This window comes from Leucopleurus acutus (assembly GCF_964270905.1).
Source record: "Leucopleurus acutus genome assembly, chromosome: 12".
NCBI classification, from domain to species: Eukaryota; Metazoa; Chordata; class Mammalia; order Artiodactyla; family Delphinidae; genus Leucopleurus; species Leucopleurus acutus.
This window is the reverse complement of record NC_139154.1, coordinates 88,480,542-88,494,030: the sequence shown is the minus strand read 5'-3', so window position 1 is coordinate 88,494,030 and position 13,489 is coordinate 88,480,542. Positions and strand designations below refer to the sequence as shown.

The 13,489-nt window shown below is 42.6% G+C and overlaps 1 protein-coding gene across 2 annotated transcripts in view; it reads left to right on the top strand.

Moving 5' to 3' along the window:
- Window positions 1-7,285, top strand: part of PAIP2B (poly(A) binding protein interacting protein 2B) — a 39,360-nt gene extending 32,075 nt beyond the window's left edge. For both annotated transcript variants that reach the window (XM_082851552.1, XM_082851551.1), the window contains exons 2-4: window positions 2,573-2,721; window positions 6,010-6,186; window positions 7,161-7,285. In XM_082851552.1, the coding sequence (XP_082707678.1) occupies window positions 2,584-2,721; window positions 6,010-6,186; window positions 7,161-7,217 (372 nt within the window). In that variant the 5' untranslated portion in view covers window positions 2,573-2,583 and the 3' untranslated portion in view covers window positions 7,218-7,285. The remainder of the gene's footprint in view (window positions 1-2,572; window positions 2,722-6,009; window positions 6,187-7,160) is intronic.
- The last annotated feature ends 6,204 nt before the right edge of the window (window positions 7,286-13,489 follow it).

Below are 13,489 nucleotides of genomic sequence, written 5' to 3'. Positions count from 1 at the left end.
TCCCTGGTGGCACAGTGGTTAAGAATCCACCTGCCAATGCAGGGTACACAGGTTTGGTCCCTGGTGTGGGAAGATTCCACATGCTGCAGAGCAACTAAGCCCGTGCGTCACAACTACTGAGCCCACACGCCACAACTACTGAAGCCCGCATGCCCTAGAGCCCACATGCTGTAACTACTGAGCCCACGCACCACAACTACTGAAGCCCGCACTCTCTAGGGCCTGTGTGCCGCAACTACTGAGCCTGCATGCTGCAACTACTGAAGCTGGTGTGCCTAGAGCCCGTGCTCTGCAACAAGAGAAGCCACTGCAATGAGAATCCCACGCACCGCAAAGAAGAGTAACCCCCCCCTGCAGCAACTAGAAAAAGCCCATGCACGGCAACGAAGACCCAACGCAGCCAAAAAGAAAAAAAAGGTCTCTGACTAGGAATACTTACTTATGCAGTTGCCCTGGCATTTAGAGCAGACTTAATTCTATCATTGTTATGCTGCAAATGGAAGTGGTGAAAGTCAAGAGCTGGTTTCCTCCCTTTTATAGCCTTATGGAATTATTATTCTGGAGCAGTATTTGGAATAATCATTGATTTCGTTTGTCTCTATCTGAAATATGTTAAACTGATATATTTCATACTAGGTGCCCTATTTAAACCAACAGTGAATTAAGTGGGTTCTGTCTTAAATTCTTTTTGAGCTATCACTGAGTTGTTTTTCCATCTAGTCTTATTACTCTTCACAATTCTACTTTGTCTTTTAAGAAGATGAGATTTTCTAATGTTCATAACAGGTTAGAAAATTGCAAAAATTTTAAAGGGGAGTAAGCAGTAATTTTTTTAGTGTACCCAGAAGCAGAGAAGGACTTTTTCATGAGTGTTGCCAAGATAGAAATGAGTGAGGAAATAATTTGTTAAAGCTTAAAAATGCCCCAGGGATTGTTGGGAGGGGATTGAGTTGAGACTGGAAGGAGACAGGCTGGAAAGGGAAAGTTGCCTAAACACGATGATCCACAGTAGATATGGAGTTCCTAATGCTGAGGTAGGTTACAAAATATAGAAACCTACATCTTGTGTTTCATGAGTTTATAATTGGAAAGAGAAAAATTAAACATATGAAACAGAACAATTAAGTAGTATTAACACCATGCTCATTACATACAAGAGCTTAGGGGAGGTGGTATAGAGTGAGTAAAGACTGCCGTGGTTTTTAAAGAGTCGTTAAGATTTAAATAAAGTACAGAAAAAAGACATATTTCAGATGATAGTGAACACATCAAAATGGATTTGGAAGCCAAAGTAAACAATTTTTTAAAATATGTACGCATTTGAAAAGCCATAGACAGACACTCACACAAACTGCAGACAAAAATTAAAGCCAGTAAAAACTGCCACCAAAAAATTAATCGAAAAATAATTTTTATTTATAAATTAGTTTATGAAAAATAAAAATTATGACAAATGTAATAAAAATTCTTACAAAAGTTAAGGAAACAATATATATACCCTGAGAGAAAAATGGGTGAAGTACTTTAGCAGAAAAATTACAATATAAGAAATATAAATGGCTAGTAAGCTTATCTCAAAATACTTAGCCTCAGTAAAAATCAAAGAAATGTAAATGTAAACAATAACTTGCAAGTTTTCTTGTATGAAATTGGCAATAGTTTAAAAAATAATAATACTCATGAGTGCAGAGAAACAGCATTTACATAATACCAGTGGGAATTTAAATTCTTATGGCAGCATGGCAATAGATCAAGAGCCTTAAAAAAGCAAACCACCTTTCCTATACAGCAGTTCTATTTCTAGGAGTTATCCTAAGGAAATCATTAGAAAGAATGAACACAAGAAGTTCATCCAACCTTTATAATACAGGATATACACCAAACGACAGTGTGGCTGTGTTAACATAGAAATAAGAAAAAGAAAACGATGGCGCATCATGCTGTTACTGTACGAATGGATCCTTGGAGAATGGTTGTGTGTACATGTACACACGTAGGGGAAGTCAGGAAGCTTATATCCACCACATTGTTAAGCATTTTTAACTCTGGATGGTTAGACGACTGGTGACCTTAACTTTTCTCCTTTTTGTTTTTCAATACAATTAACATGTATTATTTTTGAAATATGTTTTAAAGAAAAACACATCTTAAGAATCAGAATAAGGGGCAGTTGTTTACAATGTTTATTAAGAATGCATTTTCTCTACCTAGTTAAATGTTAATAAGGAAGCTGTGTGATCTTGGTTACGTTCTAGAACCTACAGAAATTTGGCTTGAAAAAATACTCCCCACCCTTGGCTCCCAACCCACTTGCCTAGAAAGGCTAACTGAGCCTAGATGTTTTTTTTCTTTTAACTCTTAAAGCGTCGTACATCTGTATAGTTGGTAAGAGGATATGGCTACTTTTGTAACAGTTACAGACTAGCAGTTTCTATTCATCTATAGTTAATAACTTTGATTTAGAACTTCAAAAGCATCTGGAAGAATCTTTTCATTTCCTTGATCCTTTTATCCTTTTTATCCTTCTTTTTGCTTTTGGGATCATTTTATCCTTTCTTTTGCTCCTGTTTAGGTTCTATCATAATGAATGGATCCAGTGTGGCAAATACTTCACCCAATATAAAATCCAAAGAGGACCAAGGGTTAAATGGGCATGATGAGAAGGAAAACCCATTTGCAGAGTACATGTGGATGGAGAATGAAGAGGATTTCAACAGACAGGTAAAGAAGTGAAAGGCTAATGAGATGTGTAATTCAACAGCTATAGTATTTTACCGTCAGTCTGTTACAAGAGAAATGGTTTCATTGGCTTTAGAACAACTTGAAAATATGTAGAAGCCTGGTCTGGGCTGACCAAGAAGCAGCTTCAGCTGCTGAGACCAGATTGAAGATACCTTGGAGGAGGATATTGAAATGTTTCTACCATGCTAATTAAAAGAGGATCAAGTACCGTGGTGGTCTGGTGTAGACTCCTGGGAAACAGCAGCTGTGTGCAGACAGGCCAGCTTGGCATGCCACACATAGGAACTCAGAGACTGGCAGAATGCAGTTCTGAGATAGGGAGTGTATTAGGTGGGGGAAGGCTAGACTGCTTCCACAAAGATCCAGCAATAATTCATTGTCTTATATCTCTGTGGCGTTAACAGCCCAAGGTAAGCATTCCAGGTAGACAGGTGACTCTTCAACTACGCGGTGCCCTCCATGATGTTGCTCTGCCACACCCAGGGCATTTTATCAGATGCAGGATAACTGGAAGTCAAGCCACAAGGAAAGGCAGAGAGCCAAATGTCAAAACAAAGATCTCTTTTTAACCAAGTGATGCCAAAATGCTCACATCCCTTCTGGGGACATTACATGATTAATAGTTACATGGCCATATCCAGCATGAGAGACAGGAAATGTGATTTTAACTGAATAGCCTGGTGCTTTGGGGAGAAGGAAACAAGTTTAGGGGGGCAGCCAGGAGTTACCACCCCATGTTGCCCATTGTGATATGATCTGTGTGAATAGTACATAGACCATGCTTCCTGTCACACCTCTGGGCCCAGGCAACCATTTTTGTGGGTTGTGCCTGTGAATAAGGGTAGATTTAATACCAGGGAGCATGTTGTTATGCTCTTGGGGAGAGGAAGGGCACATCTTGAGCAGTCATGTTAAATCTTGTAGCTTGGAAATATTTTCTAGTTGTTATTTTAAGTACTTGATATTTAAAAAAAGAAAAGTGTGGCTAATTGTAATGTTGAAATAGTATGTTTAAGTCTTGCTACCAGTGACTTTTCCTTTGAATTCATGAGGTTAACTATATTGGCTGGCTTGGGTGATTATTTTTGCTTGACCGGCCCTCTGGTGGTGGCTCAAGTGAACTGTGAATCTGTTACCAGGCTTCCTGCAGGAAAGTCATGGCCAAACAAGAAGCGGGAAGCCTGTTAAAATCACACTTAATCTCCAGAGTGAAGCGTACTCTTTATTAAGAGTTAACAGTGTCTGCAAAAAAGTGTAAAATATCCTAGCTATATATTGCTTTAGATTAAGACAGCCTTTAAGAAACATGCAGTTGGGGACTTCTAGTGGTACAGTGGTTACTAATCCGCCTGCCAGTGCAAGGGACACAGGTTTGAGCCCTGGTCTGGGAAGATCCCTCATGCTGCAGAGCAGCTAAGCCTGTCTGCCACAACTACTGAACCTGTGCTCTAGAGCCCGTGAGCCACAACTACTGAAGCCCGTGTACCTAGAGTCCATGCTCCACAACAAGAGCCACCGCAATGAGAAGCCCGCACTTCACAATGAAGAGTAGCCCCACTCACCTCAACTAGAGAAAGCCCGTGCGCAGCAACGAAAACCCAACTCAGCCAAATACATATATATGGAATTTAAGAAAAAAAATGTCATGAAGACCCTAGGGGTAAGACAGGAATAAAGACACAGACCTACTGGAGAACGGACTTGAGGATATGGGGAGGGGGAAGGGTGAGCTGTGACAAAGCGAGCGAGCGAGAGAGAGAGAGAGAGAGAGAGAGAGAGAGAGAGAGAGGGAGAGAGAGAGAGAGAGAGAGATGGACATATATACCCTACCAAACGTAAGGTAGATAGCTAGTGGGAAGCAGCCGCATAGCACAGGGAGATCAGCTCGGTGCTTTGTGACCACCTCGAGGGAGGGTGGGAGGGAGGGAGACGCAAGAGGGAAGAGATATGGGAACATATGTATATGTATAACTGATTCACTTTGTTATAAAGCAGAAACTAACACACCATTGTAAAGCAATTATACCCCAATTAAGATGTTTTAAAAATGTATATATATATATTAATTAATTAACTTAAAAAAAGAAATATGCAGTTGTGTAAATACTCATATTATTTCTTCTTGTTTTGAAAGTATACTACATTGATGACATCATTTTCTATTGGTATGCAAGAAAGTGTTCTTTATATCTTTCTAAGGTTATGAAAGTATTTTTTCTCATGTAGGGGCCTCAATACCAGAAAAGTGGGCCAGAAGCTGGGAGTTGGTTTTGATTTAATCTCCACTATCCAGGTAGTGGTCTAGTTACATAGTTCCTGTACCCTTTTCATATCTGAAAGATGGGAAATTTAAGAAGAATCGCTTCTCAACAAGATTGAGAAAAGAATTTCAAGCTTTAAAATGATTTTCTGTAAGTGCCATATGAGTGGAAAATATCTGTATCACATATTAGAAGATCTGTGAATACCTGGAATTTCTGCTATTTTGACTATTTCCTCAGCCTTACTTTTGATGGAATTTGGTTGAAAAATTAAAAATTATATTTTTTCTAGCCTGTTATTAGAAGCATCCTAATTCTTATTAGATCTCATACAAGATCATTCTTTTTTTTTAATTAATTAATATTTATTTTTGGCTGCGTTGGGTCTTCGTTGCTGTGCGCGGGCTTTCTCTAGTTGCGGCGAGCGGGGGCTACTCTTCGTTGCGGGGTGCGGGCTTCTCACTGTGGTGGCTTCCCTTGTTGCAGAGCACGGGCTCTGGGCACACAGGCTTCAATAATGGTGGCCCACAGGCTTAGTAGTTGTGGCGCACGGGCTTAGTTGCTCCGTGGCATGTGGGATCTTCCCGGACCAGGGCTCGAACCCGTGACACCTGAATTGGCAGGTGGATTCTTAACCACTGTGCCACCAGGGAAGTCCACAAGATCATTCTTTTTTTTTTTTTTTTTTTTTTTGCGGTACGCGGGCCTCCCACTGTTGTGGCCTCTCCCGTTGCGGAGCACAGGCTCCGGACGCGCAGGCTCAGCGGCCATGGCTCACGGGCCCAGCCGCTCCACGGCATGTGGGATCTTCCCGGACCGGGACACGAACCCATGTCCCCTGCATCAGCAGGCGGACTCTCAACCACTGCGCCACCAGGGAAGCCCCCCCACAAGATCATTCTTAACTGCACAGTAACAACCTCTGAAAGAAAGAGGTAGAGAAAAAACTGGAAGGTGTGAGTCCCACTGGGACAGTACATCTGAGCTCTTCCCCTTTGCTTGCTAGGTGGAAGAGGAGCTGCAGGAGCAAGAATTCTTGGACCGCTGCTTCCAGGAGATGCTGGATGAGGAAGACCAGGACTGGTTTATTCCATCGCGAGACCTGCCTCAGGCCATGGGACAGTTGCAACAACAGTTAAATGGACTGTCAGTCAGTGATGGTCATGATTCTGAAGATATTTTGGTAAGAGCATATGTAGTTCCACATGTGACATAGTGAAAAGAATGTAGGATTTAGAGTCACAGACTCTCCTTTTGGCCTTACAACCTTGGGCAAGCCCTGGAGCCCTCTGAGCCGCTGATTCTTCACTCATCACCTGGGCATTAATAAGGGGGTGCGTTGAAGATGCAATGCACCTCTTAAAGCACTGTGCAAATGTGATGGTTGCAGTATCACCAACTTTCATTTTCTCCCATGGGCTTTTCAAAGCAGAACTGGGAATAAGGATAAAAATTTGAACATGGAAGAGGTTTGGTTTCAAATTATCATTTGCTGCTGTCCTTTTCTTTTGCTATCCTTCAAATCTGTATTTATAATTTTGAATGATGCTGTTATAAAAATTGCCTGTTCACTTTGGAAGGAATATACTCTTAAGAGACCATCTTCCACTTATAATTAGAAGCCCAGATAAATTAATTCCTTGCATTCCATGTTGACCTAATGTCAGAATTCTGTAAGTGATATTGTTCTCACACAACTCACTTTCTGAATGATTGTGCCCTGCAGTTTGATGAGGTTTTAGATATTCACAAGAGAGTAGATAACCAGAGAGTACAGAAAGATGAAAAAAAAAAAATAGGGATTGTGGTAACCAAACTACTTTGATGGAGTACTCTGATTTTCATCAAGTTAAGGTACTAATAAATTGAAAAAGTATTTATGGAGTCAAATTTAAATGAAATTTAAATGAAAGCATCATGAAGGAAACAGGAGTCTAAAGTAGGAAGGAGAAAATGAGGTTAGCAGGGCTTAGTACATCAGAACATTGAGAGCAGCCCAGCAAGAAACAACTCAACAACAGCTTGAGTTGCAAGGAATTCTATTTTTTCTCTCCTTGAGGCTGAGAGGAAGGTACTGGTAATAACGGAAGCAAGGAGAAAATACGTTTTAAAGTACAGCTTGCCTTGGCGTTTATTATCTCTTGGTTCTTATTTCAGAGCAAAAGTAACCTGAACCCGGATGCCAAGGAATTTATTCCAGGAGTGAAGTACTGAGCTGACAGGAAGCTTTGAGGAGAACTTGTACGTCCCCACATCTGGGGACAACGCTGCACAAAAAGGCGGAGCTGAAGAGGGGGGCGGGACGGGCAAGGGTTGCACAGCGGGGAAAGGGGACAGTGGTTTAACTCGACACTGTGATTGGAGTAACTAATGTGCTCAGTCTTTCTCTACAAGCCTCTGAGTATTTCTCTTTTGTTCTACTGACTTTCATTTGGAGCAATTTCCTATTATTATTAGCTTTTTGATTTAGGGAAATTGCAGTTCCCGCCCCCCCCCTCCTCCGTCAGGAATGTTCTGCTGTATGTGTTGAAACAAAATAAGCTGACCAAGAAAATCTGGGTGTTTAAGAATGCCCTTCCCGCTCTGCTGTATACTTACCAAGGGCAATGAACACCTGGAGCACTGCTTACTCAGTCTGTTAAGCTGGATGGGAGGAGGGATGAGTGGAAGAAGCAGGTATTGTAAACCAGAATGCACAGCTCCGTGATCCCTGGGAGTTTCCTGTGATGAGCTGGGCTTACCAGTGGCCTGCTGAGCCCATGTCTCCCTGCCTGAACCCCATTCAAGAAAACACAGGCTTAAAGTACTGGAAACCAATAGGAGCAACTTTCATCAGCCATCTGGTTGGTGAAAGTTGTAAAGCAGGAGAGGACTGGGATGGTGATTGTCACCTGAGCCGTTCAGTTACTGTTGGCCTACTCTTAAGCCTCTGTTTACAGCTACCATCAGACTCAAAATTTACAAGGTAAAAGAGCACTAGAGTGGATTTGCCATTTCGTCTCATGGTGTCTAGTCCCCTGTCTCCCCTCCACCCCAACCCTACTCTGTTTTTGAGAAAAGGTAATGTTACCAAAGGTGTACGAGAGGCATGCGGTGCTGGCCATCAGCGTCAGCCTGGAGAAGTCATCCTTGAATCCTCTTAGTTATGTCTTAAATTTATTTTGACAGTTTTTTTCCAGCCCCATGAGGACTTGGTCCACCTGGTACCTTACTTTCCTTAGAAAGGTTTGTGCACTTTCACAAGTCAATGTATTTTTCAGGACACTAGCAAGAAGCTCAGTTCACAGTTTGGATGCTTCTTCCCACCTTACAGAATTATGCAGAAGAACTCCAGAAAAGCCTAGGAGAGCGAGTCCTGTTTGACCCTGTGACTGTGTGACCCACCAGGACAGTTGCAGCAGTTATAAAATTTTGCTGTTCCCACATACCCAGGTTTTCGAGTTTTCTAGGTTGGACTTTCTGGGTGTGTTCCTTTCCTGCCCACAAGTCACAGGGGTTTTTGTTGTCGTTGATACTCATAAGGAACTAAACTTGGCCCAGGAGCTGCCTTTGTGTGCTAGAGAAGTCGGTGGGAGAGTCAGGTCTAAAAGAGAGCATGTCCAGTCCTGGCCGTTCTCCCAGGACGGGCAAGGACTTGCAGGGGCCTGAGGAGGACAGTGGCTTCTGTATGACTGCCACTGTCTTGTGTGATAGGCCTGTCAGGAAAACATCATGTAACTTGAAATAAAGTCTGTGTAAATTCAGTATGTGGATGTGGGACAGAGGTTGGAAGGAACGGACTAGGGTTTGGAAAATTTAAGAATTTCTCCTTTTTCTTATGAGGTCCCTTGTTGACTTTTTGAACAGCCACAGGTTTATGTCAGATTGAAAATATGAACCCACGTCTTTTCCTTGTTTGAGTCTTTAGGATGGCATCATTTGAAAAATGCCCTTCCTTGTTAGGTCACGTGTCATAGGAGAGTAGTTTAGGGAGCTCGTATTGTCAGATGTGCTCATGAATTCCCAAAGTCTCTACCTCGAGAGAATGGAACTCTTAACTCGTTTTCAGGCAGGGCTACGAATAAAGAAATGTCTCAATTCCAGCTTCAGCTTTCAGCTGGAATTGTTGCCTCTAATAAGGAGAGGACCCAGGAAGTGTGGAAATAGAGGTCTCTTTCTTCCAGGGCCGCTTTTCCTCCTTCAATCTGCATTAACTTGTCCAAGCTCAGAATTCTGAAGGCGCTGGAAATGTGTTGGGATTGCAGAAAGAGCCATTGTCTAGACCGTGGTGTCTCCATCACAAAGAGCACCATGGATTCTTGTGTGGCTCCTGGTCTGGGAAGTCCTACAGGGATCCAGATCGAGCCGTTTCTTCATCCTGAAGCAGGCTTGCCCTTCTGACACCAGGATAGGCTAAGGTATTAGGTGTAGTTCAGAGGGCTTGTTTTCCCATCTGCTGTGGGGTTTCATCTAGGATGTCAGCGTGGTTGCACAAGGCATATTTGGTCAGGACTAAGAAAGCTTCCTTCCAGCCAAGCAGTGGAACCTGAGGGCTGGCCATTCCAGTCCCACTCAGACAGTGCGCTGACTCAAGATCAGGAAGCAGCTAGCAGTGTGACCCCCTTCTTAACGTGTAGGTTTGTGCTTCCAGCGGTTCCTCTTGCAGCGTGACCTTTTTCTCCATCTATTTTATGTTGTGAGGTGGGAGCACAATTGTCACCCAGACCACAGGCCCAGCTATAGTCAGAGTTTGCCAACTCCTTAACAGGAAATGCGTGTGGGTCTTACTGGATCTTCACTGGGGAAAGGCTGGGAACCTCTATCTCAGACTTTTCCTCGTAGGAGAGGTTCTGGGTGCAAGCCAAACTAGACACCTTTACCTTTTAAGGATGAGGCTGGTATTATAAGTGATGATTTTGATATTGAACTTAGGCCACTACTCTAAGTTTTTTTAATTGGCAACTAGAAGTTTAAGTATAGAAACAGAATATGTATTTTCAACAATTGCCAATTCTGGCTGGTCCCAGTGTTAGTTTATTAGTGACTGATTTTGTGATTATTGGACTCTAAAACTCCAAAATGAAAATGATTTTATCTCCGGCTCTTCAAGGGGTAAAAAACAAAAGAAATACCTTTTATTTTCTCCTGCCCTTTGAACTGCAGCAGAAAACTTGATAGATACAGCCTAGGCCTGAGCACCTGCACCTTTGGGTCTTTGGAGCAGTTTCTGACTGCGGCAGTTGACTTTCGGGGATCACATAAGGTCAAACCCAAAAAGATTGCAAGGACCTTTGCATCACCTTTAGTTTCCAAAGTCAAAACAGCTGGGGTCCCTTTAATTAAGGTTACAATGCTAATGCTAATTATAACTTTAAAATGTTTTTAGAGGTAATCATCATTTTTCAAATTGTGTATTGCTATAATGTCAAAGTTCTGTCTTGATTTTGAAGATGCTGGGAAGTAAGGAGGTGAGTCAAACACTCTGACTTCAGAGTAGAAATTAATATATGTCGGGAAAGTTGTGTGAAGAAGTAGCCAAAGGAAACAGCTTGACTGAATCTTCTTGCGTTGGTGCTGCTGCAAAGCCCATGTATAAACATCAGGAGCCCAGGAATCTACACTCCTGAGATGGGAGGGGGCAAGTGTTCTTCAATAAGGGTCCTGGCATCACGGGTTAATAATGTTGCTTGGTTAGGTTATGCTGATGTATGGGTTCAGGCAGAGACCTGACAAATTTGACCAAGATTTGGAGACGTGCACCTTTTGGGGAAGACTGTGTATTCCTAGCCACTCTCCTCCGGGATAAATGTAGACCTCGTTAGTTTGGGAAGTTGATGGAGAGAACAGGAGGGTTGACTGGGATCTGGTGAGCATTAGGAACCTTGGTCTCCTCCTACCTCTGCCCACGGTTACCCATGTGAATCGTTTCCCCTCTCAGAGATCATTAGTTCTCCTGGTCCCTGGGCAGTACGCAGAGTAATTTTCTGCAGCCAGTGCTCTGCTGCCTTGTGAATTTCATCACAATTTTGTAAGGTTTTTTTTCCCCCCATTTGTTTTTAATCTTCTGTCTTTATTTCTCCCATCTTGAATCTGCAATTAGTGACAAAGGACAGGGGAATAGGAGGCTGACTCAAGGAAACACTCAAGTTTCCTGCTTGTTACTTGGTCTCTGCCCTCACTGCCCAGCCCCCCACTGCTGTCCCCAGTCGAGATTTTAGGGGGGGGGGTCATACAAATAGGACAGCTGAGCACACTGATCTCTATGGGGCGTTAGCCAAGTGATTCACCACCCTACCCCCAGGGGACAGAAGAGAAATCTACAAAGGGACAGATGCACCATCTTTATTTTAAAAGAAAAAGCCCCTTTAGATTTTGTTACTAGGAGTCTCATCTGTGAGATCTGCTGAGTTTTCTTCCCCAATCCTACCTTCTTACTGGCGACCTTTTAATATTATAAATAGTAAAGAAACATTCTAGGCTATGTACTATAAAAGAGTACAATGTTTTCACTCTGTAACTCAACACTAACTGATAATCCTGTACTGTTGATTGTGAGCCTTCAGAAGTGTTTAATGCTTGACGGGTGGTTTGCGAGACAGGGACTTTTTTTTTTAAACAACTTTATTGAGGCATATTTTACATAACATAAAATTCACCCATTTCAAGTGTACAATTCAGTGATTTTAGTAACTTTCCTCAGTGGCGCAGCCATACAGTTCTCAGTTTTAGAACATTTTCATCCCCCTCAATAAGATCCTTCATGCCTATTTACATGATAATACCTGTTCCTAGCTCTAGGGAATCACCAATCTTTCTGTCGCTATAAATTTGCCTTTTCTGGACATCATCTCAATGAAATCACACAAAATGTGGTCTCTTGTATCTGGCTTTTTTCATTTACATATATTTTCGAGGTTCACCCATGACATAACTTGTGTTAGTAGTTTGTTCCTTTTTTATTGCTAAATAATATTCCATCGATGGGTGTATGTTTCGTCAGCAGGGGGTCTTTTAAACATGGATTTCAACCTCCTGTGGTCTAAATGGAACCCTGAGAACATAGGGCTCCTGGCGGGGCTGCTGCGCATGTCAAAGGGACGGCCTATCAGAACCAGCTTCGTCATCAGAAGCTCCGCGAGGATCCCGACCTGCTGCAGAAACTTTTATAATTTTGCAACTTCCTTTTTACATGAAACTTCTGTGCTGTCTACACATCGGGCTTCTGAAGCATCTGATAATTAGCTTAGTAAGTTAATGAGCATGTGTTTGAGTGGACAAGAAAGTGAAACCATCAATACTGTGTTGAATATTTTTTCCTCCCCGACAAAATGGAGGAATCTCTGAACTTGCTCAGTAGCGTCGTCTCCATTACAAAGCGGAACATGTGTTAAAGATCGTGCTGCCTTTGTTAGGCCGATTTGGAAGGAAAGAGGCCAGCCAGCAGAGGCGGTCAGGAGGAGACAGGGAGTGGACTTTGCGGTACATCCCAGCGGGTCTGTGCACGGCCCACGCATCTGCTGTTGTGGACGGTGAAGCGCCGAGCGTGCCAGGGCAGCTTACCACCTCCAGCAGGCCCAGGCCTGGACTTTGGACCTTTATCCCTATTTCTCAAGTGTTTTAAAAGCTGTTTTTGTTCCTTTTTTTCCCCTAAATACACATCACATGGTAGTTATTAATACTTTGGGGGAGGGGCAGGGCTTTAAAACTGAAGAAAATACTTTTCATAAAAATATCAAAAATGGAAAAAAAGTTACTTTTTTAAAAATTTGCTATACAAACCAAATGGCAGCTGTTGAAAATCTCATTAAAATGAGAATAAAATGCATTTGCTGGCAGTGGTGCCCTTTTTCCTGCAGTCGGGTCGTTATGTCATATTACAAGGGGGCGCATGCATGGTGTTTGACTCTGTCTCCGCATGGATCACAGTTCTAGTTGCCTAATTTTCCATTCTAAATGGTGTTACAAAGTAGTACAAGCATTGTGTTGGAAGTCACAGACCTGAGTGAATCCCACCTCCACCACTTTGTGCCTTTGGCCTGAACCTGTTTATTCGTAAAGGTGTGACACCTTCCTCCTGGGGGCTATTGTGAAAATTAGACCAAATTTAATTTCAAAATACTGCCTGGCATATGATAGGCACTTAATACATGGTAGTGATAGTGGCAATAATGTGTGTGGCTTTGAACAGAGGCGGTAACAGGAAATCCTTGGGTTTGAAGGTCAGTTGGATAGCTGATATTTTCCTGTTCCTGGGGAAAACTGACTCATCTAGAAAACAAGTAAAGGGCTTCTGTATCTGCCTTTCAACTACTGAACAAGTTTGAGAACCTGCTAGGTACCAAGCATTGTCCTGGGTACCAGGGCTGCTGGAGTTAACAAGCAGACATCATCCTTGCTCTTGTGGAGGTTAGTCTGGTAACTCTTACTCGGTTTACACCTAGCTTGAATCTCCCAATGATTCTCCGAGGGGCTTTATAGTAAAAAGATCATGGGACCAGACCACAGCC